The 24,235-nt window shown below is 42.6% G+C and overlaps 1 protein-coding gene across 2 annotated transcripts in view; it reads left to right on the plus strand.

Annotated features, from left to right (window-relative positions):
* The window catches only part of LOC143773607 (regenerating islet-derived protein 4-like), a 45,255-nt gene extending 23,819 nt beyond the window's left edge, over positions 1 to 21,436 (plus strand). The window contains exons 1-5 of one of the 2 annotated variants that reach the window (XM_077261003.1): positions 15,012 to 15,162; positions 17,315 to 17,412; positions 18,469 to 18,606; positions 19,929 to 20,043; positions 21,301 to 21,436. In XM_077261003.1, coding sequence (XP_077117118.1) covers positions 15,093 to 15,162; positions 17,315 to 17,412; positions 18,469 to 18,606; positions 19,929 to 20,043; positions 21,301 to 21,368 — 489 coding nt within the window. In that variant the 5' untranslated portion in view covers positions 15,012 to 15,092 and the 3' untranslated portion in view covers positions 21,369 to 21,436. Of the gene's footprint in view, positions 1 to 15,011; positions 15,163 to 17,314; positions 17,413 to 18,468; positions 18,607 to 19,928; positions 20,044 to 21,300 lie in introns of those variants that run through there. The other variant, XM_077261004.1, reaches the window with a different exon arrangement.
* The last annotated feature ends 2,799 nt before the right edge of the window (positions 21,437 to 24,235 follow it).

Genomic DNA, 24,235 nt, shown 5'->3' on the forward strand with positions numbered 1-24,235 from the left:
ATTGAAGAGGGTCAAGAAGAGAATGATATGAGACATAGCGGATTAGATGGCAGTGGACCAAGCATTCCAGGAGTTTATAGATGAAGGGAATATTAGAGACAGGTCTATAGTTAGCAGCACAGCTTTGGTCGAGGGATGTTTTTTAAGTAATGGATGTATGACGGCATGTTTAAATGAGGAGTGAAAGATACAGGAAGAGAGAGAGAGGTTAAATATTTCTGTTAGGTGAGTGGTGACAGCAGCAGAAAGAGACTAGAGGAGATGTGAGGCAATAGGGTCACTGGTGCAAGTAGTAGGATGAGAGGATGCAAAGAGTCTGATCACTTCTTCCGTGACTGGTTCAAAGTCAGAGAGTGAGCTAGATGCAGTGGGGGAGGGAGGACAGTGCATGGTATGAGGGGACTGGGAGAAAATTTCCTGTTAAATATGGTCAATTTTTTCATTGAAATAATTGGCTAGTTCGTCAGCGTGGAGATCTGTGGTTGAGGCTTGCATTCTTGGATTGAGTAGGGAATGAAAAGTGTCAAAGAGATGTTTAGGATTATTGGAGAGTGAGGTGATGAGGGTGTTGAAATAGGTTTGTTTGGAGAGGTGAAGTGCAGAGTTGTATGTTTTAAGCCTAAACTTAAAATGGATGAAATCTTTGGGCAGATTGGATTTTCTCCACAGACGTTCGAAGCACCTGGAGCACCGCTGTAGAAAACTTGCTTGCAGAGTGTGCCAGGGTTGTCGCTGTCTATGCCAAGTTGTTCTATGTATAGAAGGTGCAGATTCATTCAGGGCACTTTGCAGTGTTTCATTATAATGTTTCAGTGCAGAGTCAGGACATGAGAAGGAGGAGATTGGGGCCAATGATGACTGCAAATTCTTCATAAGTTTCTGGGTGTTAATGAAACATATATTTCCATAAGTGTGGAAAGTGGGGGTGTCCTGAGTGGGATGACAGTTCTTGACTACAACAGAACAAAGTGAAGGTTCTGGAGTGGCCATCTCAGTTTCCTGACTTCAATATCATTGAAAATATAAGTAAACTGACTGAACAGCAATCTAGTCTGAACTGGTGCATAACCAAAAAAGTCTTACATAGCAAATAGATCAATGGCTGCACTCAACTGTACTAAAGCAAGGAAATGTGCGATACATGAAATGTGAATAGCTTAATGGCTTGTGAAATCTATGAAAAAACACATGAGATGCTTAGCACAAGATTTGGCCAAAAAATGTGAGCCCATCCACCAAACGTCAAGGTAATCTCAAATCGGATGGGTACCTGACCTGACTGCCTAGTGTGAACACTTACCTATGGCTAATAACATGGTAAAGCCTGCATTTATAGGAAGGTCAGAACCAACTGTGTTTGGATGTAATTAAAATCACAGCATGGTGAAGGGCAGGGCGTTCAAGTCAGAAAAAATAGTACATAGTAAATATAAGTAAACTGACTGAACAGCAATCTAGTCTGAACTGGTGCATAACCAAAAAAGTCTTACATAGCAAATAGATCAAAGGCTGCACTCAACTGTACTAAAGCAAGGAAATGTGCGATACATGAAATGTGAATAGCCTAATGGCTTGTGAAATCTATGAAAAAACACATGAGATGCTTAGCACAAGATTTGGCCAAAAAATGTGAGCCCATCCACCAAACGTCAAGGTAATCTGAAATCGGATGGGTGCCTGACCTGACTGCCTAGTGTGAACACTTGAGTGCAGCCATTGATCTATGCTGTCTATGCCAAGTTGTTCTATATATATGAGGTGCAGATTCATTCAGGGCACTTTGCAGTGTTTCATTATAATGTTTCAGTGCAGAGTCAGGACATGAGATGGAGGAGATTGGGGCCAATGATGACTGCAAATTCTTCATAAGTTTCTGGGTGTTACTGGCACATATATTTCCATAAGTGTGGAAAGTGGGGGTGTCCTGAGTGGGATGACAGTTCTTGACTACAACAGAACAAAGTGAAGGTTCTGGAGTGGCCATCTCAGTTTCCTGACTTCAATATCATTGAAAATATAAGTAAACTGACTGAACAGCAATCTAGTCTGAACTGGTGCATAACCAAAAAAGTCTTACATAGCAAATAGATCAATGGCTGCACTCAACTGTACTAAAGCAAGGAAATGTGCGATACATGAAATGTGAATAGCTTAATGGCTTGTGAAATCTATGAAAAAACACGAGATGCTTAGCACAAGATTTGGCCAAAAAATGTGAGCCCATCCACCAAACGTCAAGGTAATCTCAAATCGGATGGGTACCTGACCTGACTGCCTAGTGTGAACACTTACCTATGGCTAATAACATGGTAAAGCCTGCATTTATAGGAAGGTCAGAACCAACTGTGTTTGGATGTAATTAAAATCACAGCATGGTGAAGGGCAGGGCGTTCAAGTTAGAAAAAATAGTACATAGTAAATATAAGTAAACTGACTGAACAGTAGTGTTGAGCGATACCGTCCGATACTTGAAAGTATCGGTATCGGAAAGTATTGGCCGATACCGGCAAAGTATCGGATCTAATCCGATACCGATACCCGATACCAATACAAGTCAATGGGACTCAAGTATCGGACGGTATTCCTGATGGTTCCCAGGGTCTGAAGGAGAGGAAACTCTCCTTCAGGCCCTGGGAACCATATTAATGTGTAAAATAAAGAATTAAAATAAAAAATATTGCTATACTCACCTCTCCGACGCAGCCTGGACCTCACCGAGGGAACCGGCAGCGTTCTTTGCTTAAAATGCGCGCTTTTACTTCCTTCCGTGACGTCACGGCTTGTGATTGGTCGCGTGCCGCCCATGTGGCCGCGACGCGACCAATCACAGCAAGCCGTGACGTAATTTTCAGGTCCTCAATGCCTAATTCTAGGCATTCAGGAATTTAAAATTACGTTCCGGCTTGTGATTGGTCGCGTCGCGGTCACATGGGCGACGCGACCAATCACAAGCCGTGACGTCACGGGAGGCAGGAGACGCGCGCATTTTTAAAATTACGTCACGGCTTGTGATTGGTTGCGTGCCGCCCATGTGACCGCGACGCGACCAATCACAGCAAGCCGTGACGTAATTTCAGGTCCTGATGCCTATTTCTGCATTGAGGACCTGAAATTACGTCACGGCTTGCTGTGATTGGTCGCGTCGCGGTCACATGGGCGGCACGCAACCAATCACAAGCCGTGACGTAATTTTAAAAATGCGCGCGTCTCCTGCCTCCCGTGACGTCACGGCTTGTGATTGGTCGCGTCGCCCATGTGACCGCGACGCGACCAATCACAAGCCGGAACGTAATTTTAAATTCCTGAATGCCTAGAATTAGGCATTGAGGACCTGAAAATTACGTCACGGCTTGCTGTGATTGGTCGCGTCGCGGCCACATGGGCGGCACGCGACCAATCACAAGCCGTGACGTCACGGAAGGAAGTAAAAGCGCGCATTTTAAGCAAAGAACGCTGCCGGTTCCCTCGGTGAGGTCCAGGCTGCGTCGGAGAGGTGAGTATAGCAATATTTTTTATTTTAATTCTTAATTTTACACATTAATGTTGTTTCGATACCGATACCCGATACCACAAAAGTATCGGATCTCGGTATCGGAATTCCGATACCCGCAAGTATCGGCCGATACCCGATACTTGCGGTATCGGAATGCTCAACACTACTGAACAGCAATCTAGTCTGAACTGGTGCATAACCAAAAAAGTCTTACATAGCAAATAGATCAAAGGCTGCACTCAACTGTACTAAAGCAAGGAAATGTGCGATACATGAAATGTGAATAGCTTAATGGCTTGTGAAATCTATGAAAAAACACATGAGATGCTTAGCACAAGATTTGGCCAAAAAATGTGAGCCCATCCACCAAACGTCAAGGTAATCTCAAATCGGATAGGTGCCTGACCTGACTGCCTAGTGTGAACACTTGAGTGCAGCCATTGATCTATTTGCTATGTAAGACTTCTTTGTGTCTCACTGACATATATATATATATATATATATATATATATATATATATATATATATATATATAGACTGTATATATGTTTTTACGAATATTTGAGGCCATGGAACCATTCTATGTCCATTTTGCAAGACCACGAGAAAATCTCGCCATACGGATGTCATACGGATGCCATACGGATGACACACGGATAATTTTTGGAGAAAAAATCGCATCCTCGCATTGAATACGGATCACCGTTCAGGAAATTTTCTGTGTATCTCGGCCATCAAAAACGGACCGTATTTTTATACGTTGTGTGTGACTCCGGCTTTAGGGTTAGGATTAGGGTTAGAATTACGGTTAGAATTAGGGTTAGGGTTAGAATTAGGCTATGTGCACACGGTGCGGATTTGGCTGGGGATCTGCAGCGGATTGGCCGCCGCTGATTCGCAGTAGTTTTCCATCACATTTACAGTACCATGGAAAACCAAATCTGCTGTGCCCATGGTGCGGAAAATACCGCTCGGTATTTTCCACAGCATGTCAATTCTTTGTGCGGATTCCGCAGCGTTTTACACCTGTTCCTGTATAGGAATCCGCAAGTGATATCAGCACAAAAAACACTGGAAATCCGCTGTAAATCCGCAGGTAAAAAGCAGTGCGTTTTACCTGCAGATTTTTTTAGGGTTGGAATTAGGGTTAAGATTAGGGTTAGGGGTGTGTTGCGTTTAGGGTTGTGGTTAGGGTTGGGATTATGGTTAGGGGTGTGTTGGGGTTAGGTTTGTGGTTAGGTGTGTGTTGGGGTTAGGGTTGTGATTAGGGTCATGGTTAGAGTTGGGATTAGGGTTAGGGGTGTGTTGGGGTTAGTGTTGGAGTTAGAATTGAGGGGTTTCCACTGTTTAGGCACATCAGGGGGTCTCTAAACACGACATGGCACCACCATTGAATCCAGACAATCTTGCGTTCAAAAAGTCAAATGGTGCTCCCTTGCTTATGAGCCCGGACGTGTGCCCAAACAGTGGTTTACCCCCGCATATGAGGTACCAATATACTCAGGACAAACTGGACAACAACTTTTGGGGTCCAATTTCTCCTGTCACCCTTGTGAAAATAAAAAATTGGGGGCTAAAAAAAATCATTTTTGAGGAAAGAAAAATGATTTTTTATTTTCACGGCTCTACGTTATAAATTTCTGTGAAGCACTTGGGGGTTCAAAGTGTTCACCACACATCTATATAGGTTCCTTAGGGGGTCTAGTTTCCAAAATTGGGTCACTTGTGGGGGGTTTCTACTGTTTAGGCACATCAGGGGCTCTGCAAACGCAACATGACGCCCGAAGACCATTCCATCAAAGTCTGCATTTCAAAACGTCACTACTTCCCTTCTGAGCCCAGATGTGTGCCCAAATAGTGGTTTACCCCCACATATGGGGTATCAGCTTACTCAGGACAAAATGGAAAACAATGTTTGGGGTCCAATTTCTCCTGTTACCCTTGTGAAAATAAAAAATTGCTGGCTAAAAAATAATTTTTGAGGAAAGAAAAAATATTTTTTATTTTCATGGCTCTGCGTTATAAACTTCTGTGAAGCACTTGGGGGTTCAAAGTGCTCACCACACATCTAGCTAAATTTTTTGGAGGGTCTAGTTTCCAAAATGGGGTCACTTGTGGGGGAGCTCCAATGTTTAGGCACACAGGGGCTCTCCAAACGCGACATGGTGCCCGCTAACGATTGGAGCTAATTTTCCATTCAAAAAGTCAAATGGTGCTCCTTCCCTTCCAAGCCCTGCCGTGCACCCAAACAGTGGTTTACCCCCACATATGAGATATTGGTGTACTCAGGAGACATTTCCCAACACATTTTAGGATCCATTTTATCCTGTTGCCCATGTGAAAATGAAAAAATTGAGGCTAAAATAATTTTTTTGTGAAAAAAAAGTACTTTTTCATTTTTACGGATCAATTTGTGAAGCACCTGAGGGTTTAAAGTGCTCACTATGCATCCAGATAAGTTCCTTGTGTGTCTAGTTTCCAAAATGGGGTCACTTGTGGGGGAGCTCCAATGTTTAGGTACACAGGGGCTCTCCAAACATGACATGGTGTCCGCTAATGATTGGAGCTAAGTTTTCATTCAAAAAGTCAAATGGCGCTCCTTCCCTTCCGAGCCTTGCCGTATGTCCAAACAGTGGTTCCCTCCCACATATGGGGTATCGGCGTACTCAGGACAAATTGGACAACAACTTTCGGGGTCCAGTTTCTCCTTTCAGAGCCGTATCTAGGGTTTCTGGCACCCAGGGCAAGAATTCATTTTGGCGCGCTCCCCCCCCCCCCCCAAGGACATATGCGATTTGCATACTTAGTCATGTACCGACGAGCCTCTCTCCCTAATGCTCTCAATAGTCAGTGAAAAACCGAGAGAAGCAGAAGAGAAGCTCGTTGTCACAGGACAATAAGTATGAAAATCACATATGAGTGAAGTGTCCATGTGACGACTACTGGATCCTACAGAGCTGAATCCTGACACTGCAGGCTTCTGAATTCTCACAACAAATGCACTGCACACTTTTAGGATTTTCCCTTGCCGGTGGACAGTCATGTCAACACAAGAATGTGATTTGTATACTTCTGACCACATTCCGACTAGACATGCCCGGCCTCGCTCAGTTCATTTTCATTGAGTGAGGCCACACATGTCTAGTCAGCACGTGACCGCATGTAAGAAAGGCCGTACTGGGGGGCCCACGGCACTTAAGGGGAGGCCGCCATGACGGGGTTACGTGGGACCTGGGGAGCTGGAGCAGTTTAGATGAGGTAGTGAGGTAAGGGTTAATCAGGATATGAGGGGAGGGTTAATGGCATTTTTTGAATGTGAGGAGGTGGGACTAAGGGACTGTGGGGAGGGGGCACATAAAAGGGGGCACGCTTCTCACGCGGGCATCCATTTTAGGTGCCTGCGTGACAAGTGAGTAATCTCCCGCCTGCCCTCCCTTTTTTGGTTAGGGTAAAGGGGGTGAATTCGGCCCGTGAGGTTTTTTGGGTGTTGTTTTAAGAGGTACCTAAATGTACTTGTTTTTTGGTCTGTGCATGCTGTTAGGGTATTGTCACAGCAGTTTGGCAGGGGTGGAGGTCCCCGAAGTCGGTGGAAATGGTAAATAGTGGTTCAATAGGGGGGGATCTTGAGAGGTCCTGGACCCCCCATGAGAGAATTTAACAAGGCGCGGTTCGGTTATCCAGCATGAGGTGGATTTATGGGCCCCTGGCATGGGGGTGGGTTCGGTGGACGAGGATTGGTTGTTATCTATCCCTGAGCTGGTGCTTTACGGCTGGGGGTAAGACTTATCCTGGGCTGAACATTGTGGAATTTGGGATGCTTGGGTTTATAACTTTGGGGCTTCGAGGACCGCCCCTCCTATTCTGGGTTGTTATAAAAGTTCTGTTATCATTTATTTTAATAAAATGGCTGCTGTGGCCAATTAAATCCAACATATGTCTCAGTCTGTTGATTTGCGTACGATAGAAGTTTATTCTTTAGGGGGGGTTATGTATGAAAGGGGGCCTGTTTAGGAGGATTGGGGGAATTTTTTCCAGGTCACGGAACTCACGTATACCCTATGTCATGTAAATCGCCAGCACGAGAGAATCCTGACAGCGTGCAGTGCGCACTCTGAGAACTCATTAGTCTGCAGTCACAAAGAATGACTGCAGACTCATTACAAACCTGGACATCCCCTTTAAAGGGAACCTGTCACCATGTTTTTGGAAGATGGGATAAAAATAGCGTTAAATAGGGGCAGAGGTGGGCGTTACATTAGTGTGTTTGTTATGCGTTTATTACCCACCTAAGTTGCCGAAATACCTTTGCAAAGTCTCCGTTTTCGCCTGTCAATCAGGCTAGTCTGGTCAGATGGGCGTTGTCTTCCCCCAGATTTTGCGTAGTTTTCCGTTGGTGGCGTAGTGGTGTGCGCATGCCCAAGGTCCCGAATCCTCTGCCAGGGGATTTCAAAGAGCGCGGTGTCCGTTATTGCATTGGTGATCGGTGGGCGCGGCCATCTTCCTTTGGCCGCGCGTGCGCAGAAGCGGCGCTCTGCTGGCCGCGGCATCAGGAAAATGGCCGCGGGATGCCGCGCGTGCGCAGATGGATATCGCGGCGGCCATTTTCCTGAAGCCGCGGCCAGCAGAGCGCCGCGGCAAGCAGAGCGCCGCTTCTGCGCACGCGCGGCCAAAGGAAGATGGCCGCGCCCACCGATCACCAATGCAATAACGGACACCGCGCTCTTTGAAATCCCCTGGCAGAGGATTCGGGACCTTGGGCATGCGCACACCACTACGCCACCAACGGAAAACTAAACAAGATCTGGGGGAAGACACCACGCCCATCTGACCAGACCAGCCTGATTGACAGGCGAAAACGGAGACTTTGCAAAGGTATTTCGGCAACTTAGGTGGGTAATAAACGCATAACAAACACTCTAATGTAACGCCCACCTCTGCCCCTATTTAACGCTATTTTTATCCCATCTTCCAAAAACGTGGTGACAGGTTCCCTTTAATGCTCCTAACATAAATAAAAACATGAGAGTTAGTTAGTATCACAAATAACATTTACATCCACGTACCTTATAGATGACGTCGTCTCTGGAGTCATTCTCCTTTTCTTCATCTTGTCGAGACCCCATGATGAGTTTTCTCATCCACAGCTTGTCTCTGCAGACTTCCATCTTCTCCGCTCTTTTGCAAAAAATCTCCACATGATGCCCTTAAAAATATAAGTGTCATTATAATGTTCCTGAATAAAAAAATGCCCCTCACTATATTGTCTGCACAAAATATGACCCCCCACACTGTCCCTCTTATGGTACATGCTCTTCACACTGACCTCTCCTTTCTATACCGGCCCCTTCTTCACACTGTCCTCTCATACTGTGTCCCCCTATAGGGCCCAGTATTTATACTGTACTCTCATCACACTCCCCCTCCTTGGTATACTGTCCCCTCCTGGCTGAGCCCTTACACTGTCCCCTCATGCTACGTCCCCACTACTCAGTTTCTATTCTGTGCCCACTCACTTTTCTCCCCCCATACTGGCTCCTCACACTATTCCCCTTCCTCCTCATACTGTCTCCTCTCACATCCCCCGTTCACCATATTGTCTCCTCATATATTTACCCCCTCACTTTCTGTACTGCCTGCTCACCTGACTCCCCATACTGTGTCTGCACACATCCCATCACCCTCACTCCCCGTACTCTGCCACATACATTTTTCACATCGCTACTCATACTGTGTCCACATACATTCCCCCGTTCGCTCCTCATACTGTCTGCTCCCATCCCCCATACTGTTTCCTCAGATATGCCCCCCATTCCCCAGTACTGTTTCCTCATACATGCCCCCCATTCTCCTGTACTGTTTCCTCATATATGACCATTATTTTCCTCTACCCCACCCCATCATTGCTCTCTTCACCACCTCCATCTTTGTTTTCTCCACCACCACTATCATCGCTTTCTCCCCCACCACCCCATAATTTCCCATTCCACAACCTCCATCATTTCCTCCTTCCCCAGCACTCCCATCATTGCCCATTCCACCACCTCCATCATTTCCTCCTTTGCCTTTTCCACCATATCCATCATTTTCTCTTCCCTCACCATCCCCATCATTGCCCTTTCCACCACCTCCATCATTTCCTCCTTTGCCTTTTCCACCATATCCATCATTTTCTCTTCCCTCACCATCCCCATCATTGCCCTTTCCACCACCATCATCATTGTCCTTTCTACCGCCATCACCATACTTGTCCATTCCACCACCTCCATCATTTTCTCCCCCTCCAATATCATCAGTGTGCTTTCCACCACCACCATCATCCTTGTCCATTCTACCACCTCCATCATTTCTTCCCCCCTCATTATTGCCCTTTCCACCACCTCCATGATTTCCTCCTCCCCCACCATCATTGCATTCTCCCCCCACCACCATCATTGCCCATTTCACCACCTCCATCATTTCCTCCCCCCACCCCCATCTGTCAGGACTCTGAACATTTTTTATCTTTTGTGCATTACTGCCCTTTTCCAACATGGCGTCTTTGGTCTCATGTGCACTTGTCTTCCTGCTATAAAACTCCACCCCAGCCTTCAGTCTGTGCTAGATTATTCTGCTTTGCATCCAGCTCCTGATTACTCCCTGGCCTTGCACCTGCACCTGCTCCTGTGAACCTGTGTTGGAGATCCTGCCACTCTGCTCTGAGTTCCTGCTGCATACACCAGTGTTCAGTAATCCTCCTTCATCTGCTGCTCGTGTTACTTCCATCTGCATTTGCTGGACATGTAAGCTGTTTCTGCTCTGCAAAACCTGAGGCTATTAACCAGGCCTCCCTGGTTGAGCTAAGATATGATTTGAACTGCCTAATAGCATATCTATCTGTGTCTGGACTAAGTCAAGGATCTATTCGTGTCAAGTTTCCTCAAGAATAACTGTGCTTCATAGGCTTTCGGTTTGTTTGCATCTACCTCTGAAGTTTCCTATTGACTGCTAAGCTGCGTTTATTATTTGCACCAAGTGTTGTGGACTTGAGTTTCTCTCTGCACCTGCTTGAATCACCGTGTGATAATATAAACTTTACCACTTATAAAACTGTGTCCTGTTGTCTTGTTCCACGCAAAGAGTCTCCTGAATTATCCCCTATAATTATTACACCATCATTGCCCATTCCACCACATCCATCATTTCCTCCCCCTCCATCCCAATTATTGCCCTCTCCCTGTCAGCCCCATCATTGCCCTTGCCTCTCCTCCCCATACACACACAAAACCATTTATGTCTCTGCACATTCACCTGCAGCGCTACGCATGCACGCACACACAACACCTCTCACCTATATACACACACTCACAACACACACAGCACCTCTCACCTATATACACACACGCACAACACACATACAGCACCTCTCACTTCTATATATACACACGCACAACACACACACAGCACCTCTCACCTCTATATATACACACGCACAACACACACACAACACCTCTCACCTCTATATATACACACGCACAACACACACAATTTACTACCGTTGCCCCTGGCCCCTGCTCCCTTCCTATCCTGCAGGCTCCATATAGCCGACCCCAACCAGCCCCCTTAAATTTCAAACATTATCTGATTCTTCGGTCAGTGTCTTCAGCTCCATTACCCCGCGGTCTGGAGCTGGAGCACTTACCACCAACTGCAACACAGCCTGTGCCCTGCTGTGTGTCTGTGAAGAGTAACGTCAGCCGCTGCTGGTGCTTTACTGATACGGAAGTGCCAGCGGCGGTCAGCGGTCAGGGCTTACAAATGGATCACAAGGCAAGCCAAGGGTACTAGCGACAGTGTCGGCGGCGGCACTGTACACTTGGGATTCGACGCCCAGCACTTTCCTTGAGCCGGCTGTCAATTTGACAGCCGGCTCAGAGAACGGGTTTATCTCAGTGTGGGGGCGGCAGAATGCCGCCGCCGAGGAGCCTCCTTGGACCGCCGCATCATCAGGCGGCCTGCTGGCACCCCCCTGTCAGCTGCACCCGGGGCACATGCCCCGGCTGCCCCCCCTGGATACAACACTGTTTCCTTTTACCCTTGGTAAAAAAAATTGTTGCTAAAAGATCATTTTTGTGACTAAAAAGTTAAATGTTCATTTTTCCTTCCATGTTGCTTCTGCTGCTGTGAAACACCTGAAGGGTTAATAAACTTCTTGAATGTGGTTTTGAGCACCTTGAGGGGTGCAGTTTTTAGAATGGTGTCACTTTTGGGTATTTTCAGCCATATAGGCCCCTCAAACTGACTTCAAATGTGAGGTGGTCCCTAAAAAAAATGGTTTTGTAAATTTTGTTGTAAAAATGAGAAATCGCTGGTCAAATTTTAACCATTATAACTTCCTAGCAAAAAAAAATTTTGTTTCCAAAATTGTGCTGATGTAAAGTAGACATGTGGGAAATGTTATTTTTTAACTATCTTATGTCACATAACTCTCTGGTTTAACAGAATAAAAATTCAAAATGTGAAAATTGCGAAATTTTCAAAATTGTCGCCAAATTTCCATTTTTTTCAAAAATAAACGCAAACATTATCGACCTAAATTTGCCACTAACATGAAGCCCAATATGTCACGAAAAAACAATCTCAGAATCGCTATGATCCGTTGAAGCGTTCCTGAGTTATTACCTCATAAAGGATAATAGCAAAAAACTCGGCACTCAGACTTAACTTAATCAGATAAAGTGATGTAATGGTGTCCACGGTAAATAACAGAAGAAACGTTTCGGTCCTATAGCTGGACCTTCATCAGTCACAATGTTTGATAGTGAACGGAAGCAAGTGGATACCGCGTCCTCTACTGACCAGGACACGCAGGCTCTATACCACAGAAGGCAATACCGCCGGACTTATCCCCCTGAGATACTGGCTGTGCCACCTATATCTATGACCTTAATGAAAACCCATAATCTTTCGGGTCCACTAGCTTCCGTTCACGATCAAACATTGTGACTGATGAAGGTCCGGCTATAGGACCGAAACGTTTCTTCTGTTATTTACCGTGGACACCATTAAATTACTTTATCTGATTAAGTTAAGTCTGAGTGCCAAGTTTTTTGCTATTATTCATGATATTGGAACCTACTCTGGCACCTCTCTAACGGCTATGCACGCGTTTATTCTTATATTACCTCATAAAGGGACACTGGTCAGAATTGCAAAAAATGGCCAGGTCATTAAGGTCAAAATAGGCTGGGTCATGAAGGGGTTAACATATGGTAGCTTATGATACACTGATGGATCAAGGTTGGAGGGAGACATTTTATAACCATCTTTTTAATTTTTATTTCATAAATCAATAGTACACATGAAAATAAGCAACTTTGTATTATATCTTATCAGAAAAATGTGCTTCTTTCTCTGCCAAAATTATACGAAAATCAATTCTGAGGTGAAACCTGTATTCAGTGCAGACAGACTTTCCATTACTGAGATAGGAGATGAGAGTTGATAAGATTCTATGTAGATAGGAGGTGGAGGAGGGAGGAGAAGCTCTGTCTCTAGCTCCTCCCTCCATCTCGCTAAATAGAATTGTAGCCTTAGCAAATCTCATCTCCTATCTCAGTAATGGGAAAGTCTGTCTTCACTGAATACAGATTTAACCTCAGAATCGAGAATTTGGATAATGATCGATCAATTCTGGTAGAGAAGCAAGGAAATTTTTCTGAAAAGATATATTACAAAGATTCTTATTTTTACTTGTACTATTGGTTTATGAAATACAAATTAAAATGACAGTTACTCTTTAAGGGAAGTTTACACTGTGGCAGAAAACAATCATTGATCAGCAACACTTTTTCTGATCAACGGTCATTTAATAGTTTGTATAGACAAATTGACTGTACTTACAATGCACACAAAATGAGCATCATGAGATGGTTCTCTGAGTATGGGCTGTCCTTGTTCTTGGCAGCTCCTGTCCTGTTTCCCCAGGACAAGGTGCTGCCAACAACAATGATTATTTCAGCTAGCCAAAAGATCATTTCACCTGACAAACTAGCGATTTGCTTATTTGTTGGGTGATCGTTAGCCTGTTCACACTGACCCTGATGTTGGAACAAGAGGGCCTAGCTCTCAATTTCTAATGTAGCTCATATCAACAGTGTTAGCTGGAATTGAGGTCTGGCTCTGTGCAGGCCAGTTAAATTATTCCACATCAATCTCATCCACCCTATAGACCTTATGGACCTTGCTTTGTGCACTGGGACAAAGAAATGCTGGAAGAGAAAAAAAAAATCCCAAAGCTGTTCCCACACAGTTGAAAGCTTACAATTACCCAAAATATCTTGGCATGCGGAAACATTAAAGGGGTTCTGTGGTCACATGATAGCGATTACCTGTTTTAGATAGGCGATCAGTGGAGGGGTCCACCATCTGGCCACTACTCTGAGCTTCAGCAACTCAACTGAATAGCATTGTTCAATGGGTAGTGGCCACTTCCAGGTACTGTACAACAGCTCCTATTCTGTTGAATGTTAACAGAGAACTCCTTTAAGATGTCAACTCACTGGAACTTAGGGATGTAGACAAACCACTGAAAAGCTTTACAGTTGGTCCATTGTAGTAAATCATGTAATGGTCTCCTTACGTTTGACAAACCCAGACTCAAGTCAGCTAAGGACTGATAGTGGAACACATTTCCACTGGTCCAGAATCCAGTGGTCGCGTGCTTTACAGAGCTTCTTCCCGGCACAGAATCCTTGCGTTGACATTAATGCCAGATGATGTCTGAAACTCTGCAGTTAAGGAGCCAGCAGATCATTTTTGAATTTTATGCATTATGCACCTCAGAATGCTGTAGATAAGCCCCTGATGCTGGTGGGCTTAGCTCATCTTCAATTTTAGGGGTGACAGGTTCCCTTTAATGATTAGCAAACGTCCTCGGATAAAGTGTTATAGGATAAGGTGTTATAGGGTAAGCATGCTCAGGTGCTAACTGAGTGTCTTCAGCGTGATCAAAAAATATGTGTGAGTCCTCGCGTCTGCATGTCTCACAACTCTTCGACAGCTGCAACAAATGTATGGTTTGCCTAACAAACAGGAAATCCCTGCATGTGTCGCAGCTGTCGAACAGCCACGAGACATGCAACCGTTGGGGACTCAAACACATTTTTTGAGCATGCCAAAGACGCTCACTTAGCACCCAAGTATGCTCTGCTGACACCTTATCCTATAACACCTTATCCCAGCACGTTTGCTCATCACTGCTAGCAATGACAACACATTTTTGTCAAGGTTTCAATATTTCTCATTTATTTCAGTTTTATCTTTTTATTCTTCGAATGTAACGGAGCGGATTTCGCATTGCTATTATTAGCATTGCTTAACAGTTGACCTTTCTTATCAGGGTGTGTCTTTAGGAACAAGAACATATGTGCTTAATCCATGAACTATATTGGTGTTTCCAATATCTGGCTCAACAAAGACCACTCCCAGGCTAAATGACTACCCTTGTAAGTCTATACTATAAAGAGTGAAAGAAAAAAAAACATGCCGATACTTTTGTAAAGAAATATCAGACATCATAACAGACCTTTACTCCCAAGACTTAGTTAGCTAGCAATACCCAATGGCTGTCTTCTCAGGGTGCTTCCTTGCTATCATGGCATTTTTATTCATCATGGTGGGCATCACAGAGGGTGAGTTATCCAATATTTTTAATTAATCTTTAGACTTACGGTAATCTATAATGTGTGATCTTAGACAAGCACCTGTTTTAGGTATTACCGTATGTTGTATCAGTACTTGTTAGCCAAAACTGGGTTTGAAATCTAAATATAGAAAACTTTAACCCTTTCACGAACATTGGATTTTCCGTTTTGTTTGTGATGTTTTTTTCTTTGCTCCCCTTCTTCCCAGAGCCATGACTTTTTTTTATTATTCTGTCAATATGGCCATGTGAGGGCTTGTTTTTTGCTGGACAAGTTGTACTTTTTAACGTCACCATTGATTTTTCCATAGAGTGTACTGGAAAACGGGAAAGAAAATCCAAGCGCGGAGAAATTGCAAAAAAAAAGTGCAATTTCACAATTGTTTTTTGTTTGTTTTTTTTAACCATGTTCACTAAGTGCTAAAAATGACCTTCCATGATGATTTTGCATGTCATTATGAGTTTGCAGATACTAAACATGAATAGGTTATTTTTTTATTTAAGTAACAACAAAAAAATCCAAAGTTTGCACACAAAAAAATGGCGCCATTTTCCAAAACACATATCGCCTTCACTCTTCAGCATCTGGGGCAGGGCGAGGGCTTATTTTTTGTGCTCCGAGCTGATGCTTTTACTGATACTATTTTGGGGTAGATATGATGTTTTAATCTCCTGTTATTGCATTTTATTGCAGTGTTGTGGGGACCAAAAGAAAAGGAATTCTGGAGTTTTGATATTATCTCTTTATGCTGTTTACCAATCAGATTCATTTACTTTATATTTTAATAGATCGGGTGTTTCTGAAAGCAGAAATACCAAATGTGTATTTCTTTATTTCTTTGTTTTATTTTGATAGGAGGCCGATTTAAACTTTTATATTTTTTAAACTTATTCAAGATTTGTAATAACATTTTTCCTCTACTTTTTACTGGCTTCAATAGTCAGTAAAATAGTCAGTCAGAGACTTGAAGCTGCTATCATCTCATTGCTTGCGCTACAAAGCAGGGCTTCACAGGAGATCTACAATGACGAGCATGGGGATCTTCAGCAGACCCTCCGTTGTCATGCCAGCCCATTGGCACCCCGTGATCATGTGATAGGGACACCGATGTGACACGCTTCTGGTGCAATTGTGTTAAATGCCGCTGTCAGAGATTGCCAGCAGCATTTACCATGTTAACAGCCACGGGTGGACCGTGATTCCACTTGCGGCTGTTAGGGACACATGACAGCTGATCAAATCAGCTGTCATGTGCCGCAAAAGATGTGGACTCAGCGCTGGAGCCCGCATCAAATGGAGATACACGACATATGATATATATATACATTATATGTTGTGAAGGGGTTAACAGCGTTTTACAAATATCATCACCACCAGGAGTCACAATCTAAATTCCCTATCAGTTTGTTTTTGGAGTGTGGGTGGAAACAGAGAATCCAGAGAAAACCCACACAAATATGGACAGAACATACAAATTCCTTGAACCCTGGACACAAGCATTGGAAGGCCACCATGCTGCTAATGTCTCAAAAAACTGCAATTCGAGGAGCATAGCACAGTGACTGTGGTCTTACATGATAGCCACAATAGGCTTGTGTTATAATCCATTTAAATGATAACCTCTGTTGTTTTTGCTTATTTTTAATACATTCAAAATTATTAATTGAAAGACAAATAGTAGTAATAATGATCGCAGTAACAGACGACAAACCAGCACTGCTGTGACACCTGTGGCTAGCTGGTTTAGCTGACAGTGATTTCCACCATGCCCCTGGATGACTGGGTGCAGACCATGAGAAAAGCTATGCAAATAATATCCAAAAAAGATAAAGGGTTGCACTCACCGGTGTTAAATAAAAACTTCCTTTATTCCTTTATTAAAACATGTCCGCATGAAGGTACTCACGAGATAATCTCGTGAGTACCTTCCTGAGGGCATGTATTAAGTGTACCAATAAAGGAAGTTTTTATTTAACACCGGTGAGTGCAACCCTTTATCTTTTTTGGTCATTAGTAGCAATAATGATGACAATTATAATTAAGAATTAAAAAACAATTATGAAAAAAAACAGCTTACAAAATACAAACAGAAATACTCCCACTCACTATATATAATACATGTGATGTCTTTTTGCTTAAGGTGCTTCTGTTCGCTCTTCATGTCCTCCTGGTTGGTTCTTCTACAGATCAAACTGCTATGCTGTAGGGAAGCAGCCAGCAAAATGGGCTGATGCAGAGGTATATAATATCGTGTTATCTGCTATTTGTACAATCATTTATGTGTGTTTGTTATAATATCAAATTGTCCAGTGCAGGCAAACATTATATATGAACTGTTAATACATTTAAAGGAAACCTGTCACAGGTTTTCCCCATATAAAGTATGGCCAGCATCTTTCAGCCCTCAGTTACCGAATTCTAGCATGCTGTATATATGTCCCCAACCGTCTCTACAAGGCACTAAAAGCTTTTATTATACTTATATATGGTGCGATCTGGTCCAATTGGCATCTGGTCTTGATTTGGCGCCTCCACGCTTCTTACTATTGTCATCCTCCTTCGCTGCTAACCCTTTATTAATGGGCACAATAGAATGAACAAAAATAGTCATCGCTCAGACCAATGCCACTCTTCTGTATTCAGTGTTGCATCCTTTGCTGATTTCCTGGGATCAACATCAAGTGGGATGTGAACGTGAACACTGCAGTCATTCTGCTGCAGAAGCAAAGCTGGTAAAAGAAGTATGTATAATTTTTTTTCACATTATTGGGCTCATTAACACAGGGATGTCCAATGGCGACCTATAGTTCATAGAAAGTTGAATAAAATGATATATTGATATCTGTGATGCAATTTCTTATTCCAGAGAAATATTCATTTTTCTTAATATGTAGCTAATATTAGCTATTAAGATCTATGGGCCGGACCTAGATCTTCATGAAAATCTGCTTCCAGAGCTTATTTTAAATGAAAGGGGGAGTTACCAGTGTGAGACATGTAACAACTCACAGTCTGTTCTCCTGATCTACACGTCTCACACTGGTAACTCCACTTTTCATTTAAAATAAGCTCTGGAGGCAAATTCTCAGCAAGATCTGTGTCCAACCGATAGATATTAACAGCTCATTCACATATAATAAAAATGTGGATTTCTCAGCAATAAGACCTCGGATCATAGATATCAAGGTATAATTTTATTCAACTTTGTATGATCTGCATATCCATAAAGATAGTTTATGAGGGTTGAGCCTACTGACAGATTCCTTTTAAGTAATAACTTTCCTTTTTTATTAGTATGAGTGTGGAAGTTATGGACATGGGGCCCATTTAGCCTCCATCATGGATGATTCAGAAGCATCCATTATTGCAAGCCACGTGTCTGCTGGCCAAGATTCAGAAGGAGTGTGGATAGGCCTACATGACCCCGACAAGGTTTGTAACATCAATTACTTAAAAAGTGTCTATAACCAAATAATAAAATGTACATGTGTTCATAAATATTCATGATTTCCCAGGCATGTCCTACAATTTTTTTGCCATAGTTTAATACACAGAATATGACAAAAGGCAGCCCGCATTTTAATAATAATAATAACAATAATAATAATCTTTATTTATATAGCACCAACATATTCCGCAGCGCTTTATAGTTTCAAATGCAAGACATAAGTAGCAACATTAACAATACAAAAATAAAAGCACAATAAGATGACCCTACTCGTGAAAGCTTACTATCTACAATGAGGTGGGGGAGATACAGAGTACAGGAGCTTATTTACAATGATGGTCCTGCCATCTTCACGGGGTGGGGGATAGATGGAGATAGTGAATTGGGCTACACACACGCCCTTACACATAAAATGACTTTTATTAGGGAATCTGATAGGCTGCTCTGATGAAATATGTTTTGAGGGAGCGCCTAAAACTATGCAAATTGTGGATGGTCCTAACTTCTTGGGGTAGAGCATTCCAGAGGATTGGCGCAGCGCAGGAGAAGTCTTGGAGTCAGGAGTGGGAGGTACGGATTAGTGCAGAGGTTAGTCGAAAGTCATTTGCAGAGTGCAGTGGTCGGTTAGGCCGATAGACAAAAATAAGGGAGATGTAAGGGGGTGCTGCACAGACTGTAAAGCATAGGAGTGCCATTTCACATCCAAGGCACATATGGAAATTGTTTTGTTTTAAAGGATATAGAGGTCAAATTCAGGTAAATAGCATTTAAATCCTGTTTAGCTGGCTTACTAGAGTAGCGAATACAGTGAGAAAATAAACTTACATCATCCCTGCAGCCGCTCACTTCCAGTCATTGGGGGGTGCATGGAGGAATTACAGTCACTTCTCACAAAATTTTAAGTGTGCTGTAATCAGTCCCTGGCACTTTGATTGACAGCCAGCTATGCAGCATGTGTATGTAGCATGTGTGAAGAGCAGGCTGTCAATCAGAGTGCAGGAGAGTGATTAGAGTGCGCTCTCTGTGCAAGGGGCAGTGACTAAACCTGCACCCTTCTCTGCCCAGATTTCTGAAAGCAAGTGGTTGTAGGGAGGAAATAAATTAATTTTCTCCCAGTACCTGCTGCTCCATTAAGTTGGAAACACACAATTTAAATGATACTTATCTGCACATTACCACTATATTTGCGGGTAAATATTGTTTATGGAGGTGACATATGTATGAAGTCCTTGTGGCAGCCACCTAGAATTGCCAGAAATGCTAAGTTACCCACACTGTAACTAATTTTAAATGGTTTTATTTGCAGAACGGCCGCTGGAAATGGACAGATGGATCCATGTACAATTATCATGCCTGGAAAAGTGGTGTTCCAGATAATTCCAAAGGGAAAGAATTTTGTGTTGCGTTAGTCAGTGGATCAAGTGAGTGAATATTGAAATTAAAGTGCAACATATTTCATTGAAAGTGGATTGCTCATAAATATACTACCTTTCTTAGTAGAAGCTTTCCAAGAGTGATTCCCTGCAACTTGGAAATATATTTCATGTTCTTGATATGTACAGTATGTGCACTACTGCTCCGTTCACACAAGGGATTATGGAACCCTTATTACTGTGATTGGTGGGGGGGATCTAGCAGGCAGGCACCCAACAATCATACATTTATAAAACACCCTTGTGACGCTCTCCACTATCTGTGGACGGGGAGTACTCACTTGGCTGGTCGTTGAAGAATATACCCAGGACCTTCAGAGTTAAAAGTCAATTTGGTTTATTAGTACAGCATAAACTTTACTTCAGGAACTTGGAAACATACAGCACTCCTTGCACTATCCGGCAACCGTTCGGCTCTACAGTACCCACACTCCTTGCTGAGCCCGATGTGCCTAACACAGATTAGCATCTGTTAACTGTCCATGACAGTCGCATAGGTTCCAGGATACTTCTTATCCTTAGAGGCATCCTCTCTGGAGGAATAACACAGGCCTCCTCACACTGGCTCAGACTAGCCAGTACTGCCGCCTGTGCACAAACACACAGACTCCATCTTGGGTGTTCAGACACACACCCTTGGGTGGGGTATGTAGGTGACTGGACCCACCCATCTCTCCAAGTCACCTGGAAGCCTTCACAATGTATAGCAAGACCCTCAGCAGTAGATCTGCTGAGCAAAACAAGCTCAGGCTTTCATCACAGGTCCACCCACCTTTGCGATACATACCGCCCATTAACCACATGGCCAGTCACTATACCACTCCCCGTTGACAACCCCTTTAACAAACAGCAAAACAGTATGAAATAGCCTTTAACATGGAAAGCCTGCCACTTAAACTTACATTTGTTATATTTCCTGTACTCAATGTCAGTAGACACAGTTGTTCTATTACATTCCAAGCATAAAAAATATATTGTGGCACTCTGTTAGGTAACAGAAAATATTAAATATTTAGCATCCTTAGTGGTTGATACCTTTTAATGGCTAACTCAGATGATGGTAAGAAGTAGCAAGCACAGAGATCTGAGAAGTCCGGAAAGCTTTCTCTTTCTTACCATCTTTCCAGTTAAAGTAGCTATTAAAAGGTATCAACCACTGAGGACTCTCAATTTTAATATTTATCCTAAGCATAAGACTTTGTGTGTAAAGAGTTTATCATTTGTGACATTCTCTTCTCTCTTTAGAATATAAGAAATGGAATGATGTTGGATGTGGAGGACTCAGGAACTACGTCTGTAAATTCAAACCTTGATGCCGCTTTATAATGTTTTCTTTGCTCTAATAAAGATGTGGTGATCATCACTTTCCCATGTGTGTAAATGTGGACTGTATATGTAATATATATATGCTGCTTGTTACTGTTAATAAATATAGATATTATGTTTTTCGACAAGTGTGATTAACAACCTAAGCAACAAAATATCAATTGCCATATGTTTTTGCCACATGAATAGGGCCAAACTAAACTTATCGAATACATTGTCTAGCAATTTGGCAAAATGATTTCCAACCCAATGCCCTTATACTCACATTTGGGAGATCTGCTTTTCAATATGAGTTTTAAATCTTTAAATCTAACGGAGGAACTCAATGCAAGTGAGAAGGACACATTGTATAAAATTGCATTAGGGAGAATTTCTCTTTTCTCTTGAGATGATATTCAAACCTTTTTTTAGAGGGTAATTCCCATTTTAGCAATGCATGCCAGTGCTCCATTCTTTCTCTGTGAGACTGCCAGAGATACTTGAATACAATGGTGTTCTCTAGAAATCAACTTGCTAAGATGAGTATAAGGGTATGTGCACACGTTCAGGTTTTTTCGCGTTTTTTTCGTGATAAAAACGCTATAAAAACTCATTAAAAACGCATACATTATGCATCCTATCATTTAGAATGCATTCTGCATGTTTTGTGCACAAGGTGCGTTTTTTTCCGTGACAAAAAAAAAAGCAGCATGTTCATTAATTTTGCATATTTTCCGTGTTTTTACAGCAATTCTATGCATTTGGAAAAAAACTCACAAAAAACGCGTCAAAAACGCATAAAAAATGCATGAAAAAACGCGAAAAAACGCATGCGGATTTCTGGCAGAAATGTCCGTTTTTTGTCAGGAAAATTTCTGCTAGAAATCCTGACGTGTGCACATAGCCTAATACTTTAACTTAAAAATATATCTGAAAAATAAATAAAAGGAAAGCAAATTTATTCAGCATAAATGAGACTAGTAGATCTGGAGAATTTATTTCTTATTACATTAGGCAGAGAAAATCAGGATCCATTTTGTCTTGTCAGTCCCCATTTTAATCTGTAAACCTATCATGTAGCACCATTACACAGAAACCCCTCCTACATATACCAAGTGCTTGGGAAACTGAATCAAAAAGAAACCTAGACACATCTAACTCTAAACCCCATTAAATAGGTGCTTGCTTCTTGGCATAAAGCCCTTTCTGTCAGGGGTGTATATAATCCCCACTCGTGTGTGTGTGTGTGTGTGTGTGTGTGTGTGTGTGTGTGTGTGTGTGTGTTCTATTGATTCTTCGAGGTAGTTAATCACAGCACCTCTAATCCAGCCTTGCACATCAACTCTGGTGGGCCATTACGCCCACAGAAAATTTGGTGCCGAAGGAATGTACCCCATCTAGACTACTTTGATTGATGTCTCCCAAAATGGACAGATAAAGCAGCCGCTTACAAATGGCAAGGTCAGAAACTTTTTCTTGCAATTTATCTGCACCTTTCTGGTGATGCTTTCTGACTGGTTGAGTTGTATACTAAATCCGGTCACTTATCCTGTATACAAAGAGATCTCATGTGTGAGTAAATTAAGCCATTCTTCAAAATATTTAGAATTGAGAGTCCTCAGTGGTTGATACCTTTCAATGGCTAACTGAAAAGATGGTAACAAATTGCAAGCTTTCGAGACTACACAGGTCTCTTCATCAGGCGAAGACTAAAAGAAATTCTGAAGAATCACATATTTATGCACAACACAGCACAGAAAAAAACCCAAAAACACAACCATGGATAAGACAGGTGACATGAAGCTGAATTACCATGAGTTATGTCCATAAATATTGGACCAGTTATTAGATAAGGAATGTTTTACTGTCCTCTGATTGGGGTCTGGTTCTGTTGTGATGACCCCTCATAGTCTGAGGGTCAAGTTCCTTAGTTGATGTAAAAAGACATAAATCCATGCGACACATTCATTCCTGCACTACGACTGTCAAAGGTCGTCATCAGTTTTTATTCCCATACTCTTCTGTCTCTCTTAGATTTGAAGCTACCTTTTAACACAAGTAATTTCATGTCCATAATGTTATGATTTGGGAGACAAAAGTGTATTGCCACAGGTAGATCCAGTCTTTTTTCTCTTATTGTGTGGCGGTGAGAATTCATCCTTGTTCTAAGCTTTTGCCCTGTCTCCCCCACATACAGACCCCCAATTGGACATTTAGTACAAATAATTAAGTACACCACATTAGAAGTGACGCAGCTGAAAGTACCTGGGATCTTGTAGTCCTGATGTGAATTGGGGATCTTTATCTTGTCCGTGGTCATTATAAATGGACAGGTTTTACATTTTTTCTGATTCCAAGGAAAGGTACATGCAGCTGTTGGAGAGGACAGGGAGCTCTTGACAATGATGCTTCTTAGATTTGGGGGCTGCCTAAAACACAGTAGTGGGGCGGTCTGGAAAAAAGGATTGTAGTCGGGCATCTTTTTGTAGTAAAGGTTGTAATTTCTGTGAAGCTCCCCTTAGCACCTCCAAATTTGGATTGTAGGTAACTGCAAGAGATACCCGGTTATTTTCTTCTTTAGCTTTGAAATGTAGCAGGTGATTCCATGATATTCTGGTGGCTCTTGGAATCTGGTTTTCAATTATTCTTGGATGGTAGCCCTGATTCAAAAAGGTCTTTCTGAGGCGATCAAGGTGTTCATCCCTATCCATTGGGTTGGAACACATACAAATGTATCTGATGGCTTGGCTGTAGACAATGGAGTTTTTTTATGTGTTTTGGATGGAAACTATCCCATTTAAGGTATGTTGGACGGTCGATTGGCTTCTGATACAGGGATGTCTCTATTTTACTGTTCTGCAGCTTAATGATGGTG

The sequence above is a fragment of the Ranitomeya variabilis genome, chromosome 5 (assembly GCF_051348905.1).
Source record: "Ranitomeya variabilis isolate aRanVar5 chromosome 5, aRanVar5.hap1, whole genome shotgun sequence".
NCBI lineage: Eukaryota > Metazoa > Chordata > Amphibia > Anura > Dendrobatidae > Ranitomeya > Ranitomeya variabilis.